Source organism: Phacochoerus africanus, chromosome 7 (assembly GCF_016906955.1).
Source record: "Phacochoerus africanus isolate WHEZ1 chromosome 7, ROS_Pafr_v1, whole genome shotgun sequence".
NCBI classification, from domain to species: Eukaryota; Metazoa; Chordata; class Mammalia; order Artiodactyla; family Suidae; genus Phacochoerus; species Phacochoerus africanus.
Window position 1 is genome coordinate 31,002,178 of NC_062550.1, and position 20,377 is coordinate 31,022,554.

Here is a 20,377-nt window from a genome sequence, read left to right on the forward strand (position 1 = left end):
ATCAAGTTCCCTTATTTCAAAGTCTACTGCAAAGTTACAATAATCAAAACAGTATGGTATTGGCAGGAAAACAGACACATAGCTCAGTGGAACAGATATAAATAAACTCATACATTTATGGTCAATTAATTTACAATAGAGGAGCCAAGAATATACAGTGGGGAAAGGACACTCTCTTCAATAAATGATGCTAAGAAAATGGGACAGCCACATGCAGAAGAATGAAACTGGACCACTACATAGACCATAAACAAAGGCTTGGATGTAAGACCTGAACCATAAGAATCCTCAAGGCAACATAGGTAGTAAGCTCCTTGACATTGGTCTTGGCAAAGATTTTTGGGTTCAACACCAAAGGAAAAATAAAAAAGAAGGACTACATCAAACCAAAAGCTTCTGCACAGCAAAGGAAACCATCAACAAAATGAAAAAGCAACCTACTGAATGGGAAAAAATATCTGCAAATCACAGACATATATCTGATAAGTTAATATAAAAATATATAAAGAACTTATACAAGTCAAAAAAAATCAGTTATAAAGTGGGCAGAGTGGAGTTCTGCTGTGGCTCAGCGGTAACGAGCCTTACCAGTATCCATGAGGATAAGGGTTCAATCCCTGGCCTCCCTCAGTGGGTTAAGGATCCAGTGTTGCCGTGAGCTATGCTATAGGTTGCAGACGTGGTTCAGATCCTGTCTTGCTGTGGCTGTGGCATAGGCTGGTGGCTACAGCTCCAATTCAGCCCCTAGTCTGGGAACTTCCAAATGCCATGGATGTGGCCCTAAAAATTTTAGACCCCCCCCCCAAAAAAAACCCCAAAAACAAAAAAAGTGGGCAGAGGATCTGAATAGACGCTTTTCTAAAGAAGACATAGACAACATGTACCTGAAAGAGGCTCAACATCACTAATCATCAGGGAAATGCAAATCACTAGATATCACCTCACACCTCTCAGATGGGCAATTACCAAAAAGACAAGTGTTGGCAAGGATGTGGAGAAAAAAGAACCCTCTTTCACTGTTGGTAGGAATGTAAGTTTATGCAGCTACTATAGAAAACAATATAGAGCTTTCTCAAAAAATTAAATAGATCTACCATATGATCTAGAAATTCCACTTCTGGGGGTTTCACCCAAGAAAATTAAAACACATTTAAAAAATTATATGCACATTCATGCTGTTCACTGCAGCATTATTTACAATAGCCAAGATATGGAAACAACCTAAATGTCCATCAAAGGATGAATGGCTAAAGAAACTGTGGTCTGTGGTGTTTTTTAATACATATGTGTATGTTTTTTACATATAGATATATATGTGTATATACAAACACACACATTTAATGGGATATTATGTGTGTGTATATATATATATATCCCACATCTAATAGAGTATTATTCAACCATAAAAAAAATGAAATCTTGCCATGTGTGACAACACGGATGGACCTTGAAGGCATTATGCCAAGTCATTATGCTATGTCTTATGAAAAAAGAGAAAGAAAAATATTGTATGGTCTCACTTATATGTGGAATCTGAAAAAATAATTAGTTGGCGTTTCCACTGTGGCTCAGTGGATTAAGGACTCAGCGTTGTCTCAGTGAGGATGCAGGTTTGACCCCTGTCTTGCTCAGTGGGTTAAGGATATGGCATTGCCACAAGCCCATAGGTTGCAGATGTGGCTCCGATCTGGTGTTTCCATGGCTGTGGCATAGGCCAGCAGCTGCGGCTCTGATTTGACCCCAGCCTGGGAACTTCCGTACGCAGCAGGTGTGGCCTTAAAAAAAAAAAAACCTAATTCATGGATACAGAAAACAGAGGCAAAGGATGGGGAGTTGGTGAAATGGGTCCAGACTTCCAGTTATAAAATAAATAAGTCCTGTAGATGTAATATACAGCATGGTGAACATATTGTAATTATATACTGCTTGTTAGTAGTACCATATTGCATATTGGAAAGTTACTAGGAGAGTCAATCTTACAAGTTCTCATCATAAGAGTAAACCATCTGTAACACTGGATGGTGATGGGTGGTCACTAGACTTCATATGGTGATCATTTCACAATATGTACACTTACCAAATCATTATGGTGTCTACCTGAAACTAATATGATGTTGTATGTCAATTATACCTCAATAAAACAACAAAAAAAGAATTACCTGTTGGGAGTAATTCTTGGGAGTCATGTCCATGGTGAACAGAGGCATCGATGATGATAAAGGACGGCCTGTTCTGATGATTCCTGTGAAGACTGACAGTCTGAGCATCTATTCCCTTCTGATGTTCTTTGAGTCTGTTCAGTTGATGACTCCATGAGGCCATGACATTCACCTCATACCTGATATGAAAAAGCTTCTTAGTGAATTAAAAGGAATGACACAAAAACATTTTGCTAAAGGGGTCCTATATACATATATATAATATTTTATTTTAAAATGGCATTGAGCATATACATTTCTTCAGCTTTTTCCAGGGAACATTGCACCGAAGTTTCAGAACACACAAAATAGATCCCCTTTACTAAACAGTTTTCATTTCTGGGTTACAAAAGTCAGGGTTTCACAATCACAGAGCATAAATGGTTCCAAAACCGTTTTCAGGAAGATTCCTTTCATTCGCTATAATGTAGGATCTTCTTTGGAAACCCAGACAGTAATACATTCCTTACAAATGATCTCCACTCTGGGCCTCTCTGGATTTCCAGAAGAAACAAGGAAAATGGAGGCAAAATAGGAGTAAAAGAGTAACCCCAGGACTCCCCAAACAAACACTAAAAACTATGGAAGATTGGAGGAGTGGAGGACACAAGATTCTTCTTCAAGTACATCACAGCAGAAAACAACACAATTACAGCCTCATTTGGTCACTGTCTACCTGGTTGGTACATAAACAAAACTTCACCTAAGACACACAGGCAAAATTAAAGCTATTTACACAAATCACATCGTGGAGTAGAAATAGTGCTCCCTGGAGTGGCACTTGAATCTTACAAAGAGCCACCACGGCGCTTACACAAGAGGCAAGTGGGGCTGCTCATGTAGTGTCCTTTGAAAAATCCCCGTGTGCACACACCTAAGCCACGTCACCCATACAGAACCAGAGTACACTTGGGGGGCTATGGTGTGCCAGCTGTGACGTGTCTCTGCCATTGCCACATCCTCAAAAGTCTAAGTTCCTAATGTAAAGTCCTGTCCAGTGGCCAGATACTGTTTCACTCTTTTCCTAGATCTGCTACGTTTGAGGGTCAGCCTGGTGGGTTTTGGCATAGACAGTGACTCTCACTGCTTTCTCCAAGTGTCCCAGGAACATGAACTTACCAAAAATAGAATCTCATAAAAGCTTAACATGTTCCATCTAAACACAGTACAGCTGCTCTGGGTCACTTAAGGAAAGGTAAGATCCTCAGACTGTGGTGGAAAGAAAACCACTGACCATTCATGGCCTTGTAAATAAAGTTGGTTGGCAGATGAGGAGGGAGGTTAGACCAGGGTCTTAAAGATGTGGGAGTTCTCCCCCCCCGCTCCGCCCCCCAGTATTTCCCTGCTAGTGCTCTTGGTCCACCGAACACCCTGCCCCAGTGGCCAAGATCTGAGGCCAAATCTAGACACAGGACTCTCATCCCTGCCCAACAATACTACTGACAGCTGTGATGCTTCCCAAGGAGTAAATGAATACTACTAAAAAGAGTGAGTGCAGCTGACTTTATGCAGCCCCCATGGAGGTAAACCGTCAGGGACGAAACAATTCAACACCCCAGATTCCCCCAAGCTGTAAACAGTGGAAAATAACCAATTCCCACTTTGAGGGCTTTGTCCTATTAGACAGCTGAGCACTTGGCCTAGCCCGCTTCTCACAGCTCTGTTCCTTCCCCAAGAACAGAAGATGGCAAGCGTGACCGCAGGAGAACACCCCCTCCGGTTTTCTGGCTGCTGGCACTGCTCTGATTTCAGGTGTTGGGAGAGCAAAGGTCTGGTTGTTGCCCAACAAAATGCCACAGAGTTTGCTCTCTTTAAGGAAAAGAGTGTCACCAAACATTCTGAAGACCAGAGGCCAGCCCAACAAAGAGATTTAGAATTGAGAGAGACTTTCATTAAAGGAAGTGGCCACCCCTCACCTCCACCCCGACCCCCAGACAACCATGAACACCTGACTAGGAAATTGGAAGCTTTTTATTAAAGAAGACATCCTCTGAGGCTACTGGGGCCAGGAGACTTGATTATAAATCAGATACGCAAGATGTCAGAACCACGTAGAAATAAGTTCTGCAGAATTTTAAGTATGTGGCCTTTTGACCCTTCCAGGAATTCTCCGTGGGCCGATCGTTACGTAGACACAGTTGCTGCTCTGGGATCAGATGACATGGGGCCTGGGTGAAAAATAAGGCTAAAACGGAGCAAGCTCAATTCACAGAGCAATATCAGCGTTGGACAGACCTGCCACGGGCATTAACAAATTATTTTTTTCCACATTTGATTTAGTCACCTCCTTTGTGGCTTCCCAAACAGACACATGGCTTCAGCTCACTCCTAAGATCTTTCTACCCAAGGGGGCTTAGGGAAAGAATTCCCATATACCTTTCTAACTAAATCCAGTAGGACCAAATGCTCAAGACTTTCAGAAAAATGGAATAAAGGGGTTCCAGAGTATTTCCTGAGACGTGCCTTGGCAGGAAATGGAGAATTGAGTGGAAGGTTGTCATGACATCTACAGGATATGCACATCTAAACTCTGACACTTGTGCCTTGAATAAGACAAGAGAGACTCAAGGTAGGACCCAGATAGAAGCCCAGAAAATAAAGGAAATGAAAGGCAATGGCAACTCGGGGAAGAGGTGATGGCCTGGGAGGACAGCTTCTCAAAGAAGGTGGCTCAGAGTCCTCCACAGAAAACTTGCTCAAGTTTCTGAATTTATACCTGGTTTGGAGAGTCCACGCCGGAAGTGGACCGCACTGTTGTCGGATGCCTGCATGTTTCCCCATAGCATCATGTTCTGCCAGAGGAGCAAATGGTTTACCCCAGACTCCTCTCCTTGGGGAGACAGGCTGGCAGACGATGAGGACTCCTGACACTGGAGCCGGTTCTTCCCAGGCAACACTGCAGCAAACACTTGGGTGGGTGAATCCCAGGTACCTTACCTGTTCGACCAGGTATTGTTTCCACAATGTGGGATGAATGCATTCCTAAGCAGGAAAGCTCCAGGCCATTCCTGAGAGAATATTTACATTCCAGGAATGCAAATACAGGTGATTAACTGCACAGAGGAAAGGTTCCTGCCCTCCCCTCTGGGGAAGGGATTCTAACAAACATGAGAAGTGGAATTGGCTCTCCAGCCTTCTGGGGGAATCGCACCCTTGGCCTTTTCCTTTATCGGGTGAGAAGAATGTTTTTATTATAAAAAGTGGTCAAGATGGTGATGATACCACAGGAGGCCTGTAGGAAGAGCCCTCGGTCACTGGACACTGCTCTACCAAGTCCCGCAGTGCTGGGAAGCCATCTGCCCAAGAAGTGGTTTCTAGAAATCTATTTTGGGATTCCTCTGGGCAGAGAGGCAGCGGTAGCCCTGCTCTGGTGAGGAACAGCCAGAGGTGCAGCACCTGCGGGGACAGGCTGGTTGGGACATGATTCTGGGAAGAAGGAACAGGGCAGGGTGCACAGCTTGAGAATGACTGTCAACCACCTGGCTGATAAATTCACTCTTATCAAATGGCCGTTCTGAGTGGGCCTGGGCCAGATATGAAGGGGAGGCTCAGACTGCTGCTTCTTGACAGGACTCTGCTACTGTACACCTTCCTTGGAGTGGGCTTGGGGACAGTCACCTCACGGCCCAGGGAACCTGGATCCAGGTGGAGGAATGGTCCTCAAATGAGGTGCAGTGAACTGACCGATACAAGGAACACCCTAGACTGCTCGATTTGACACTGCTTTGGGTGTGTCCCAGTGGCACAGTGCAGGGAGGGCCAACCATTCTGGAAATGAAAAGCCAGACTCTCCAGAGAAACTGCAAGCCACGCCAGAGGGACCCTTGTAGACGACAGAGGAACTGGTGGTCCCAAGAAACACCCACATAGTCACAAAAACACATTGATTGCAACTCAGGAATGAGCTGTTACATAACAAAGACTGAACTCTGTCACCCAGGGCACCGCTCCAGATGGCTGCCTGGGTGGTATGGGCTACAGGATACAGGACCGGCAGGGCTGGAGTCTGACACACAGATTCCTCGGCCAGGGCTTGGAAAGTCCCCGGCTTGTTCTATGGGAGGGAAACAATTAAGATTCAAAGAACAGTAAAAAAGAAAAAAAAATCCCTGCCGCCCCCCACTGTCACCAAAAAAGAATAAAGACACACATATACACACCCACACCCACACAGAGATAGTGTTCCCTGAAATAAATCTCAGGCTTACTAGAAGATGGGTGCTTACACTTTCCGAGGCATGATCCCCACACTTTCCAATGCAGCACTTGTAACCCGTGGAGAAGGTGGCAGCTTGGCAGGTTGAAGAGTCTTCTGCCAGTTGCACCCGAAAATGGCCGCCCCAGCTACTCTGGATAAAATAAATATGGTGTATGTGCCTCCAAATGGGCGAGAGCCACTTAGGAGGCCCATGAGAGGAACCAACAGAAACCTAACACTCAGTAGCAGCCTTTGTGTTTTGCTCTTGTTGAGAATCCAGACCTGTGACTAAAGAGGAAACTGAAACCCAAGGGTCCTCTTGAAGCTCAGCCAGAGGCCTTTCAGCAGCAAGCTCCCGACCTGGGCTGGGAAGAGCTGGCATCCCCTGGAACTCTGCTGGGGCACGTCCATCCCAGCCCCGCCCTGCCCACAGGCACCCCAGCTTTCTCCCCTTCAGTCCTCCCCAAGCCCTGGGCTGTTTTCATGACAGTTTGTTTCCGTGTATTAAAGGAATGACATAGACAGAAATGTCGTCTCCTGAGCCCAGTCGGTCATTGGATATCCGCCATCCTCTGTCCTTCAGGACGCCCCGGGCTCGCATCACCAGGTCCTGAGCTGCCAGTGTGTACCTGTAGGGAGAAGCAGGAATGCGATGTCAGTGTGGCATCAGGCAGACCTGGGGTCAGGCAAGGCTGGGAAGGAGGCATTATAACACCATGTAAACCCTTTTCAAATACCCTAAAGTCGCCAAAAGCCAAGGGCACCGTTTCCCCAAATGTGGGAGGCCTAACTGTGAGATTACTATTTAGGTCGACAGATGGATGAGGTACAACATACATTAAATAACCTCCTAAATTGTTCTGCTGCTCAGTCCTCTTTTGAAAAAAATTTTGTTTTTTTTCTTGTTGTTGTTATCTTTTTGTCTTGCAGAGCCGCACGGGCAGCATAAAGAGGTTCCCAGGCTAGGGGTTTAATCAGAGCTACAGCTGCTGGCCTACACCGCAGCCACAGCAACGCCAGATCCAAGCTACGCCTCAGCTCATGGCAACACAAGAGCCTTAACCTTGGCGAGGCCAAGGATCGAACCCGCGTCCTCATGGATGCTAGATGAGTTCGTTAACCAAGCCATGACAGGAACTCCTGAAAATTTTTGATGTCAATGAGAGAGCCTGGTTTAGTGCTAGAGTATCTTTAACACATATCTGCTTAGGCTCAGAGCCTTCTACAGCTACAAAAGTACACGGGAAAAAGAAGAGCTTTTGTTTTCAATATATTTATTTTTAGGGCCATACTGCTTTTAGGACAAAGGATGGTCATTTTTCTATTCATACATGAATAGAAAAAAAAGGGGTAAATCTTTTTAAATAAATTTTTTTTTTTAAAGAAAAGTTTTTCTTTAAAGAAAAAAGTTAATGCCAGCACAAGTAGCAAAGGATCATAGTAAAAACGTGAAGGTGCTTGAATGTTCGCCCTTGGTCTGGGTGAGCTATTCCCCCACCTTCATCGGTGCCACATGCTTCTCTTCATCACTGTAAGTACAGTGAGGGATCCCCAAGAATTTTATAATAAAATAGCTCATTGATATTTAAATCATAAACTAAAAAAAATAAAAATAATGACTATGCTATAAATGGATGGAAATTATTAAAATCTAGAGAAATACATTAGTGAGAAGTGATTTGGGAATGGGGATCTGGATTAGCCTTGAGGCGAAACAAACCAACAAACATTGGCAGGTGTCTATCCAAATACTAACTGAGGCAGAGGCAGAGACAGTCTTTTTTCTTTCTTTTTCTTTCTTTTTTTTTTTTTTTCCAGATATGCCTATGGCAGATGCAAGTTCCTGGGCCTGGGATCAAACCCGCACCACAGTAGTGACCCCAGCCACTGTAGGGACAATGCCAGATTCCTAACCTGCTGCGCCACCAGAGAAATTCAAGAGTCTTATCCAACAGATTTCAAAGAAATTTAGTTCTACTGGTAGGACCATATTTAGTGAGGATGTATTACTCTATTAGCCCGTGCCACTGAACATAGAGTTTACCTTTATTCTGATTTCGTGTTGACCAAATAACCTTCTAATTATGATCTGCCTCCCCGTGTAGGCCTGCCTATAGAGAAAGAATGAGCTAGTCATTTGTACTTTAAGAAACTCAGTCCTCTTTCTCCATATAAATGTCAGCTGGCATTTCTGCAGTTTGCAGATCCACCAGGAAAGCTTGGTTAAGGTGAGGCCAGCTCGGATAATGAATCTGCTTCTTGTCTGTTGATTAAGCCAATTTCTGAACCTGAGAAGCTAAAAGCCAGACTCTGGTAAATCACCAAGATAATAAATGTCACCCTCGAAGGCAGGCCTCTTGGAAAGCAGCCCATAGCCCGGGAAGAGCAGAGCACCCTGATGTTGCCAGCGGCCTCTTCCTGCGTGGAAGTGTCTCTGAGCCCTGCCTTCGGAACTGTGAATTATGGAATTCAGAACTACAAAGCCTCTGACATTGCTTCTGTTAAAACCCCTGATGGATTTACCCACTCTCAGGTTCAAGGCGACCTGCATCTAGCCCTGTCATTACATTATTTAAGAACAGAGTCTGTGGCGAATGATGTCCAGCTTGTTAAGATTCCAGGCAGTAGAGTCTATTCATACAGCCCAGGCAGCAGAGAGAAGTGGAGCTCATACTGCAGGTGGCAAAGAGAGGCCATTTCAGTTAATACAGAATAAATGAATTTTCTCCTAGAGGGTGGGTGGTAGGTGAGAAGGAGAGATGCCTCTTTTTCTGTCAGTACTGAGAAAATTATCTGTTTTGAAATAGAAGTCTCTTAGGTCACACTTGAGGGAAGATGCAACCAGTTAGCCCTTTCTGAGGCTTCTCTTCTTACTGAGCTCAGGAAGTAAACAGAAAGGATTCCGAAGAGGCCTTTGGCTAAAGAGCCAAATCAATGTCCCCATATCCACATACTGCCACTCATATACTACATTCAAAAGACCTTTCCGATGCTCACCCTAGGAGACTCTTGGTTTTGTATTAAATTGTATGTCTGATATGTAACCTCACATGGAAAGGCAACTGGCACTATCGAGTGATGTTGATTATCCTGGTGATTGACCAGGGTCTAGAACTTAGCCTTTCAAGCTCAGAAAGCTGGCTGAGATAATATATGAGTTTGTAGATGCATTGTCAGGGCTGAACACACCTTAATCCAGCTCGTGAGCAGACTAGGCACAGAAAATTATGGCAGCTTACAAGAAAAGATGGCTGGCAGCAAAAGGAAGTTACTCAAACATATTAAAAAAAAAAAAGATAAAGGAAGTAGGGACCAGTCTCTGTGACAAGTCTAGAGGCAAACCATCCTATAGGCCCTCAACAGGTCCTGTAGTCATGGGGCAGCGAATGAGGTCAGAACAAGGTTACGTGAAGGGCTTAATTTCCAAAATATACAGGCAGCTCTTACATCTCCATATCTTTAAAAATTTGATAATAAAAAAATTAATCAAATGGGTAGAAGACCTAAATCGACGTTTCTTCAAAGAAAGATATACCGATGGCCAACGGGCACATAAAAAGATGCTCAACATCACTAATTATTAGAGAGATGTAAATCAAAACTATAATGAGGTATCACCTCACACCAGTCAGAATGGCCATCATCAAAAAGTCTACAAATAATAAATGCTGGACAGAGTGTGGGGAAAAGGGAACCTCTCACACTGTTGGTAAGAATGTTAATTGGTACAGCTACTATGGAAAACAGTATAGCGGTTCCTTAAAAAAACTAAAAATAAAGCTACCATGTGATCCGCGTCAATCCCATTCCTGGGCATCTATCTGGCAAAAACCGTAATTCAAAAAGATACATGCACCCCAATATTCACTGCAGTGCTATCTACAATAGTCAAGATATGGAAACGACCTAAACGTCCATTGACGGAGGAATGGATGTATATATAAAAACATACATACACATACACAATGGAATATCAGCCATAAAATAGAATGAAATAATGCCATTTGCAGCAACATGGATGGACCCAGAAATTCTCAAACTAAGTGAAATAAGACAAAGAAAGACCAACATGTGATATCACTTGCAGAATCTAAAAAATACTACAAGTGAATCTATTTACAAAACAGATTCACAAACATAGAAAGCAAACTCATGGTTACCAAAAGGGAAAAGGAGGAAGGGAATAAATTAAGAATATGGGATTAACAGGTAACGCACGACTATATATAAATAAACAATAAGGATTTGCTGTATGGCATATTCAATATCTTGTAATCATCTGTAATGGAAAAGATTCTGAAAAATATACATATTTAAAACTGAGTCACTTTGCTGAATACCTGAAACTAACAAAGTATTGTAAATCAACTATACTTCAGTAAAAAAAAGTTAAAATCAAAACAGTGCCTACTTTGTTTTATTTAAGTCACATAAAACTATCATCCAGGAGTTCCCATTGTGGTTCAGCGGTTAACGAATCTGACTAGCATCCATGAGGACTCAGGTTTGATCCCTGGCCTCACTCAGTGGGTTAAGGATCTGGCGTTGCCCTGAGCTGTGGTGTAGGCCGGCAGCTATAGCGCCAATTAGACCCCTAGCCTGGGAACCTCCATATGCCGCAGGTGCGGCCCTAAAAAAGAAACAAAACAAAACATCATCCATAGTTAAAAGCAATGGTCAGGGTGGTATTGCCTGATACTGCCACTGCTGGTGACTTTAGGTATTGAAAAAATGGCCAAATTTAGCTTCGGTATTCTAAAAAGCAGTATTAGGCCACCTGGAAAAGATGATGAATATTAAGGTTTTATTCTTTTTTTTTAATTTTTTTTTGTCTTTTGTCTTTTTAGGGCCGCACTTGCAGCATATGGAGGTTCCCAGGCTAGGGGTCTAATCGTAGCTATAGCTGCCGGCCTACACCACAGCTGCAGCAATGCCAGATCTGAGCTGAGTCTGTGACCTACACTACAGCTCAAGGCAATGCAAAATCCTTAACCCACTGAGCAAGGCCAGGGATCAAACCCACAACCTCATGGCTCCTAGTCGGATTTGTTTCCACTGCACCACAATGGGAACTCCGAGGTTTTATTCTTAAAAAACGGTCATTGCCTATGTCAAGATATTAACTTCCCTTGAACCTGCATTTCTTTTTATCATCCATTCTGTCTTCCCTTAGGTGAACTCCTTGAGAGAGAAATCCATTCTTGCTTCCTCAATTTCTTACTTCCCTTTACTAATCTGGCCTCCTACATCTTGACCTAAAAGCTTCTCTGTCCTCATTCTATTTAACCTTTCTTCAGCACAGATGCCATACTGCCAACCATCTTCTTTAACCTTGGTATCTTTTGTTTTCTTCTTGAGTTCTTTTTTTTTGGATGGGGGGAATGCAGGGGCAGGCAGGGTGCCTCCCACACCCCTCCACACTCCAAGTTCTCCTGTGTCTGAGCTTTCATGACACATAGCATAGCTCTTCTTACTTTCCTTTGTAGGTTCCAGACTGAGGAAGAGTCAATAAATGTTAACTTATTTTCACTGCCAAGGTGGGACCTCCCCATCTATGGTCCTTAGTTAAAGCTATCCCAAGACTCTTAGGCAAGAAATCTTTGTCATTTTCAATGCTTCCTTCACCGTGATATCTGGCAATGATAAAAACCTAAAGAAGGCAGTGTAGGACTTCTAAACTTTCTATTATTTTAAGTGTATTTCATTAGTGGTAGATGGCTAAGTAAAATAAAATCTAATCTTTATGGTTATTAAAATGTGAGTTAAGTCTGTTTATTGTAAAAACTGCTATTCTGAATCTATTTTTGCCATCATTCACACATACATACGTGCATAAAATTTATTTTGTATTTTCCACTTAGTGTGTTTCTCTTTCTTTCAGTCTTGCTTTCTGTCAGATTGATTGCTTTCTTGAATACCTTTTTCCTTCTCCTACTGGTTTAGAAGTGATTATTTCTGTTGTTTTAGTGCTGTCCCTAGGTTTTTAACATATAAGTTAATTGACGTTTGTGTCCTTCTCCAGAAAATAAAACAATCTTAGAATGCCTTTTTTCACCTTTCATGTTATTGCCTAGTATTTTAACTTTGCCTTATTTTTAAACTTCCATTAGTCATTCTTATAATTTACACTCTATACTTATGGAAATAAACCAACATACTGACTTCTTTGCTTTTTCGAGTCCATTCCTTCCTTCTGGACTTGATTTCCTTCTGTTGAAGTACATTTTTAGCAATTCTTTTAACAATGCCCATGTCAAGATAACAACAATGGTCTGTGAGGGATAAACTCACCAAGTTTTAGGGCCACAAAAATCTTTATTTTTGCCTTTAATCTTGGATTATAGCTTTATTGGGTATAGAATTCTTGATTGACTGTTATTTTCCCTTAGCAGTTTAGAGATAATATTTCATCTTTTCTGACCTCTTTTTTTTAAAAAGGCTGTCCTGTTTCTGTTTTTTTTTTTTTTACAAGTAAATATTTTTTCTCATTGGTAGCTTATTAAATTGTTGATATTTTGTTATTGGTGGTATGAACTTCCACTGAGACAGAAGAGTGAGGATTTCTTTTTATTTATCAGGGTTGGAAATTAGTCTTACTCCTTCAAAATGAGATGATATTTCTGATTCTGGAAAATTCTCAACCACGGATTTTTTTTATTATTGCTTCCCCTCTATTTTTAAAAATAATTTCTCCATAATTTTATATTTTCTTCTATTAGATCCTTCTCGGTTTACCTTCCAAACTTCAGCCTCTTCCCTGTGTTAAAAAACTCTGATAACTTTCAATTCACTAATTTATACTTTAGAAGTTTACTGCTTGATCCATTTGGTAAATTATTTCAGTGACATATTTTTCACCATTGTAAATTTCTATGTGGTTCTTTTCCACATTTACCTCTTTTTACCTCACGGTTCTGTCTGTACAGGTTTAAAGTTTCTCTCAAACTATTCTATTAGGTTTACTTTGGGGTGGGGGGGACTAGAGGGAAGGCTCTGCTGTGTCCAGTTATCCTTTCCCGTGGTGGGTTTGAAGGTAAGATACAAGCTTTTCTTCATTCGGGTTGTTTGCTGTGTGCCCTGGGTTATCTACAAAGGGTTTCAAATTTGTCTTCACTGGGGGACCCTGTGGGTTCTTCCAGTGTCAGAACATGTTTTATGTGAGCTTCTTGCTTAGGATCCCCACACCTTAGGAGTGGTATGAAGTTAAATCTCACACTTTCCCCAAGGGGTGGGCCTCCCCAGCCCCTCTTCAGAGAACCACAGTTTCATTAGATTCCTGCCATCATCCTTGTACACCTGCGCTTCAGGGAAGGCTGTCCCAAGCTGAGTGGGAAGCTTAGGGAGAACGCCTCAGACCATTCCTTCCAATGCTGCTGCAAGGAGCTCACAAGTCCTCCATCTCACGTCTCTGCTAGGCTTCCTCGCGAATGTGACATTCCACCCGCCCCCGTAAAAGAGTGGTTTGTGTGGACAACTGAAGGTCACTGATGAGACGCTGCTTCCCAGGAAGTGAACAATGCATGTGAACTCTCGGACTGTTTTCCTGATATTTCCTTCATGCTATAGGAGACCCAGTGTTGAAATGCAGTCAGAAATGGCATTTAGGTAAAATGAGGCCACTTGAGGAAGGATCCCCACAAGTGGCCTCATCTTATCTAACTGGCACTGAAAAGCTCAACATAAGCCCAGGCATGGGGTTCTTGGGAGAGGGTTTCTGGCCCCAGCTCCAGTTTCAGCCAGGGGGGTGGCCACTTAGAGCCCATCAGCATCCACAGTCAGTGCCAGCTTGCCCCAGGCACAGCACCACTTGTAAGGCTGCTTTACATCAAGACTGGTGCCGGAGGCAAAGAAGAAACATTTTCTCTGGAGAGGAAGAACCGCTTCTCCCCTCTCCAGTTTCATTCTCCAGTTTCTTTCAGACCAGGACTGCCTGGTTTGGTGACAACAAAAGAGACTGGGTAGTGTGGCAGGAACACAGGAGGGCTCTACTGAGTTTGGAACTGAGGCTGAACAGAGGGTGCACCTGCCAGAGAGGGAGCCCTGTGGGGAGCAGCGGGGGGAGATCTGAGTCAAAACATGAACTGTAAGCACAAGATATATAGGAGAGTAGCCGAGAAGAATGTGGTGCAGCTGAAGACAGTGATGGGGACATGGATGCTGTTACATGCTGCCCGGGAGAGGAGCCCTGTTATTGAGGAAGCTGGATGTGGGGTGGCTCCAGGGCTGGGACCCAATACATTCAGAAGTGCGGTGGCTGAAGTACCATCACCATCTCCTAAGCAAGCCTCTCTCTGGGAGATGGGCTTTGTACTTCAAGAGCATTTTTCTTCTCTGGCTGAAGCTTTCAATATTGATTGACCGAGCTCTGCTGAAAGGGATGGCTGCCAGGGAATCAAACTTGGCAGCCGGGCAGGGCCTGGCTCAGAGGCTTCCTCGGGCCAAGCAGGAGGGAGCAGAGGATAGCAGGCGAGGGGAAAAAAGCAGAAGAGGAACCACTATCAAAGTCAAGGTGGCAGGAGGCCAGATGGTAAATCCTCCATCTTCTCTGTGGACCCTTAGTTCTTTCACATCCTATGTGGGGCCTACGAAGGGCTCCAGCTGGGCTGCCATGGGTCCTAGCCTGGCTGCACCGCCACCCATATCAGGGGCTGTGCAGGAACTCCGCAGCCTCTTATTACTGCTGAATCTGGAATAAGGATAGTGCAGGCCTCAAAGGTTCTACCAGGATCAATGAGATCCTCTCTAAAGCGTTTTCCTCATTGGACAGAAAAATGCCTCCCTTCCTCGCCCCACCCGACATGCTTCCCCCCACCCCCAAGAGTCTTGCCTGAAGTCAACCACCTTTTGGAGAGTCTTTTGCCACAAGACCACATCTGAATCAGCCCCAGAGTATCAAAAGTAAGTCAGTTTCAAGCTGTCACTTGGCCTCGAAGTCTCTTAACAGGTCTATTTGGGTGGGAACTTGTATTTGCCATTTGGATGGTCTTACAAGAGGGAGGGTAGGTGGCAGGAACTGGGGAATTAATGGGTTCCGAATATTTGCATATAAAAGGCAGCCTCCATCTGTTGATGCCCAGCAGTAACAGAATGTGATGGGAAGGGAGGAGAGATCCTCTTTGCATTCTGAGCAGGCTTCTTAGATTTAAGAGGTAGAACAGCTCTCCCAAGCTTTGGAACATGGGCAGGGATCTGTGGTGCCCGGGTAGGTGGGGTGGGGGGTGGCTTTGAGGGGGCTGTTTGTTGTGCTTGGAACCTGGCAACTTGTCCAGGGAGGACGTGGCCTATCTTGGCCTCACTGCTGGGAGCTGAGCCACATGTGTCCCTTGTCTGGCTCCGTAGCCACTGAAGGTGCTCACACCAGCTTCTGTCCCCTGCCTGGAGTCCAGGGGCTTCACTCAGGCAGAGTACCTTGAGACTGGAACAATGACAGCTGCTGTGCACAGCGATGTCACTGTGTCTGCTGGAGGTTTGTGTGCCAGCAGGTACAAGACCACAGACTGGGGAGAGTTCACCACCTCCTGGGAGAGGGTGAACCTTGTCCACCTCTCTGCCCCCGGCACTAGCTCCCTGGTTTTTCGGGGTTGGTGGGGGGTGGGCATGTTTCTTTTGGTTCACATCCCCAACAACAACATTTGGATGAGAGGGGGCATAACAGACCTTGTTCTTCTCCATTCTCCCTGGCAAGCCCTTTAAAATGCCCTGATGTTCCAACTAAGTGGCCACTGGAGCTGTGATCCAGTGGCCACATCAACGGCATGGAGGAAGGAAAGATGGGCCTGGGAGTGGGCTGTTCAGAGGCTGTCATGGGCAGGACTGCAGGCTGACTCCCAAATTCCCATAGATCTGAATATGCTACACAATGCAGAAGAAACAAAAATGCAGATCTGACCACCAGATCAAACACTTACCAATTTGTTCTTAAAACCTATAATTGATAGGAGGGTGGGGCTGGGGGGGGGCTTGCCTTTTTTGCATTTGAGGCATAATTTTTTTTTTTTTAAGGGCTGCACCCTTGGCATATGGAGGTTCCCAGGCTAGGGGTTGAATCAGAGCTGTAGCTGCCGGCCTACGCCACAGCCAGCAATGCCAGATCTGAGCTGCATCTGCGACCTACACCACAGCTCCTAGCAACGCCAGATCCTTAACCCACTGAGCGAGGCCAGGGATTGACCTGTGTCCTCATGGATGCTAGTCAGATTCATTTCCGCCAAGCCCTGAAAGGAACGCTGAGGCATAGTTTTTTTTTGTTTGTTTGTTTGTTTGTTTTTTTGTCTTTTGTCTTTTTTTGTTGTTGTTGTTGTTGCTATTTCTTGGGCCTCTCCCAAGGCATATGGAGGTTCCCAGGCTAGGGGTTGAATCGGAGCTGTAGCCACCGGCCTACGCCAGAGCCACAGCAACTCGGGATCCGAGCCGTGTCTGCAACCTACACCACAGCTCACGGCAACGCCGGATCGTTAACCCACTGAGCAAGGGCAGGGACAGAACCCGCAACCTCATCGTTCCTAGTCGAATTCGTTAACTACTGCGCCACGACGGGAACTCCTGAGGCATAGTTTTTTAAAGCCATGTAGCGCTGGTAGAAATTAGTTCAACCAACTGCATACCAAGATTTCATAAAAGTAACCTTTGTCCTTTGCCAAAACAAGTTTCATACGATCAAGGTAATACAACCTAGCATTTAATACCCACATTAGTATCCTGCTGTCAGTGTTGGTGGGTGTTTAACTATTAACTTTCCACTGATTAGTCTCTTCCCATCAAGGCACACAGTTATCTGAGCTCAAGAGAGCAGGGACATGAAGGATGACATCTGAAGCATGACCGTCGAGAAGGCTTCTCTCGCTGGGGAGATGCTCTCTGGAGTTCATGGGTACCTGCAGACGTCATACCCCTTATCGAGCTCCTCAAGTGCCACGGCAGGGGGACTGAGGGTCATTAGGTCCAAGTCACCAAGATGAGGTTTCCAGAGACAGATATTTGGGAAATAAAGGAGTAGGCAAATAGAGCCAATTGCCATGTCTTGCCTGGGCATTTGGAATGTGAATCCATGCCATGTTTTCATGGGCAGTTAACTGACCTCTGGCTCTGGGTTCACTCAGCTTTGCCCACACCTTTCTCCTTGGGCAATATTAACAATGTATTCCTTTCTAAGGAATTAGTAAGCATCTTCTTTGCATGGTACATACTTGCCTTCATTCTGAATATTCTTTCCAAGAGACCCACCCACTAAACCTCCAGCCTTACAGGTAGTCCATCCGAGATATTTTGCCTCAGAAAACCCTTTGTGGGCCTTTCTCTGAGAACCCTTGCCCAATTGTGCGGGATGTTTGGCCGCATAAGAGAATCGTAGGGAAATTAGTATAGAGAGCGACAGGCTGTGGAGCCCAGCCACCCCACTGGAGAATGTCATCTTGGTACATCTCCTATCAACGATTCATTTCATGACCCCACAAAGGAAGCACAGAACCACCAGCGCTGCTACACTTCAGGGCATAATTCAGTAAGAAGAGAAACAGCAATGGCCCTCATATTCTGGCTTGTCCACAAAGCCTTTTAATTTTTTGGTTCCTTTGTCAAGATAGTTCAAAACAACACTGTATCTTACAGAGGACTTAAGCTGCAATGGGGTCAGGAAGGTCATACATTTCCGCCTTCCTCTGCCAGAGAGGATGGTGTGAGGGTCAGAACTGTGCAAACATATGTTTCTCTTAATCACCTTTTCTTCACAATGCATCCTGGAAGGGGAGACACTTTTTTTTTTTGCCTGTACCCAATGGCATGCAGAAGTTCCTGGGCCAGGGACTGAACCCATGCCACAGCAGTGACAATGCAGAGTCCTTAGCTGCTAGGCCACTAGGGAACTCTGGAAGATGGTATTTTAGATTTTTTTCATTGGGAAGGATGTCATCAGAGGAAGACAGTGCTGGCAATTTGTCACAAATGGCTGCCACGAAGAGGAAAGAAAAAGAAAAAACCTGAACATGACATAAATAAGAGCCACATAATCAAATGGCAAAACCTAAAAGTCCTTCCTGTCATAGGGTTAATGTCCTGTCTCCTTCTGTCCTGCGGAATTTCTAGACAAAAGTGGGCAAACTCAGCAAAACGCCAAGTAAAATGGGCCCATTCAAAATGTCAAAAGGAGGAGTTCCCATCGTGGCTCAGTGGTTAACAAATCTGACTAGCATCCATGAGGACACAGGTTCGATCCCTGGCCTTGCTCAGTGGGTTAAGGATCCGGCGTTGCCGTGAGCTGTGGTGTAGGTTGCAGACGCGGCTCGGATCCCGCATTGCTGTGGCTCTGGTGTAGGCTGGCAGCTACAGCGCTGATTCAACCCCTAGCCTGGGAACCTCCACATGCCACGGGTACGGCCCTAAAAAGACACAAACAAACACACAAAAATGTCGAAAGAAGAAACATTTTGTCACTGTTCTTGCTTTGTGCCCTTCCTCCCTCTCAGGCGGCCCGCGCTGGGGAATGCATCTTCCCTTTCTCATTTTTTTCAAACGATGAGCTGGCCTGGTCAGCCCCCTCCGATTTGGACCCAGGAACCCTCCCTGCCTTCACTCCCATGATTACACAGGCAAGCCTGAGGTCCTGGGCAACACTTGGGGAGAGATGAATCCTTCTGGCTGAGGAAGAACTCATAGAGCTACAGGAATGATAAGGGGTCTTCATCACAGAAATTAGGACTTAGGCTAAACTTTATTAGGACAACCTCCTCCTATTTCTTGTTTGCATGACGAGATCAGAACAGCTCCCATCGGGAAGGCTCCCACAGGGAACCCAATACCAGGGGTTTTGAGTCTACACTCTCCATGGGCCTCCCCAGGAGACACACTGAGCCTGGGCGGGAGTGTGGTGCCCGCCTTCTAAATTACACAGGTACATGCCAATATGTCACACACATGAACGACATCATTTACATGATGCCTAAGTTGTGAGTTTAAAACAAAGTTTGCAGTTCCTGCTGTGGTGCAGTGAGTTAAGAATCCAAATGCAGTGGTTCGTGTCACTGCAGAGGTATGAGTTCAATCCCCAGCCCAGCACAGTGGGTTAAAGGATCTGGTGTTGCCACTGTGGTGGTAGGGGTCCTCCCAGAACAAGGGAAGGCAGTGGTGCACTACCAGCATCTGTGAGCGCACATGCAACTTTGTGGCAGTATGACATAATTAGTATCCATGCGCAACTTTGTAGCATAGACTGTCCAACCAGAATTTACAGAATGTATGTTATCTTATAAGGGGGACAAAGGGACCAAAGTGTAAAAGAAAAATAACAGAGCCTATAAAGACAGCGCCCCTATAAAGACAGAGCTCAGCCTTTGGGTATGAATCTGCTGGGCCAGTGCTGGCATGAATAAACGCTGCTTCCTGGCAAAAAGCCTCAGTGTCCCATCTCTCTGTAAGAGAATCCTGCAACACCACAGCTGCTGCATAGGACACAGCTGCAGCTCAGATTCAGTCCCTGGCCCAGGAACTTCCATATGCCATGGGTGTGGCCATAAATTAAAAAAAATTAAATTAAAAAAAAAGAAATTAAGTTTGTCTGATTTCCCAAGATGACTTAAATTACTAAGGAACACGTAGGGCAGAGAACCAATCTGCACCTCCTATTTTCACCATGAGATTGTCCAGAATGTTTTCTGATTGTGGATCAGAATGAATGAATTACATAAATTCCATATTGTTATCACAGACTCGTTCCTCCAATGGTGTTCACATTCATTTGTCTTGTGAATGCCTGAGGGCTGACACAATCGGCCCCATTAATCTCTCACTTCTCACCCGTGGCCATGACCCTGCACTAAACCCAGTCTGCCATACTGACCACTGGCTTCCTTGAAGGCACCGTGTTGTCCCTGCCCGCTGCCACCCCACCCTGCATGGCCTGGCGCACCTTGATTCCTCAGGCTGAGCCTGGGCATCCCTTCTGACGGGAAGCTCTCTTGGCTATCCCATGAATCATTAACACTATAAC

The 20,377-nt window shown here is 44.8% G+C and overlaps 1 protein-coding gene across 1 annotated transcript in view; it reads right to left on the minus strand.

Annotated features, from left to right (window-relative positions):
* Positions 1-2,401: 2,401 nt before the first annotated feature.
* Positions 2,402-20,377, minus strand: part of PPM1H (protein phosphatase, Mg2+/Mn2+ dependent 1H) — a 273,912-nt gene continuing 255,936 nt past the window's right edge. Inside the window, exon 10 of the mRNA XM_047787110.1 lies at positions 2,402-7,025. Coding sequence (XP_047643066.1) covers positions 6,878-7,025 — 148 coding nt within the window. The 3' untranslated portion in view covers positions 2,402-6,877. The remainder of the gene's footprint in view (positions 7,026-20,377) is intronic.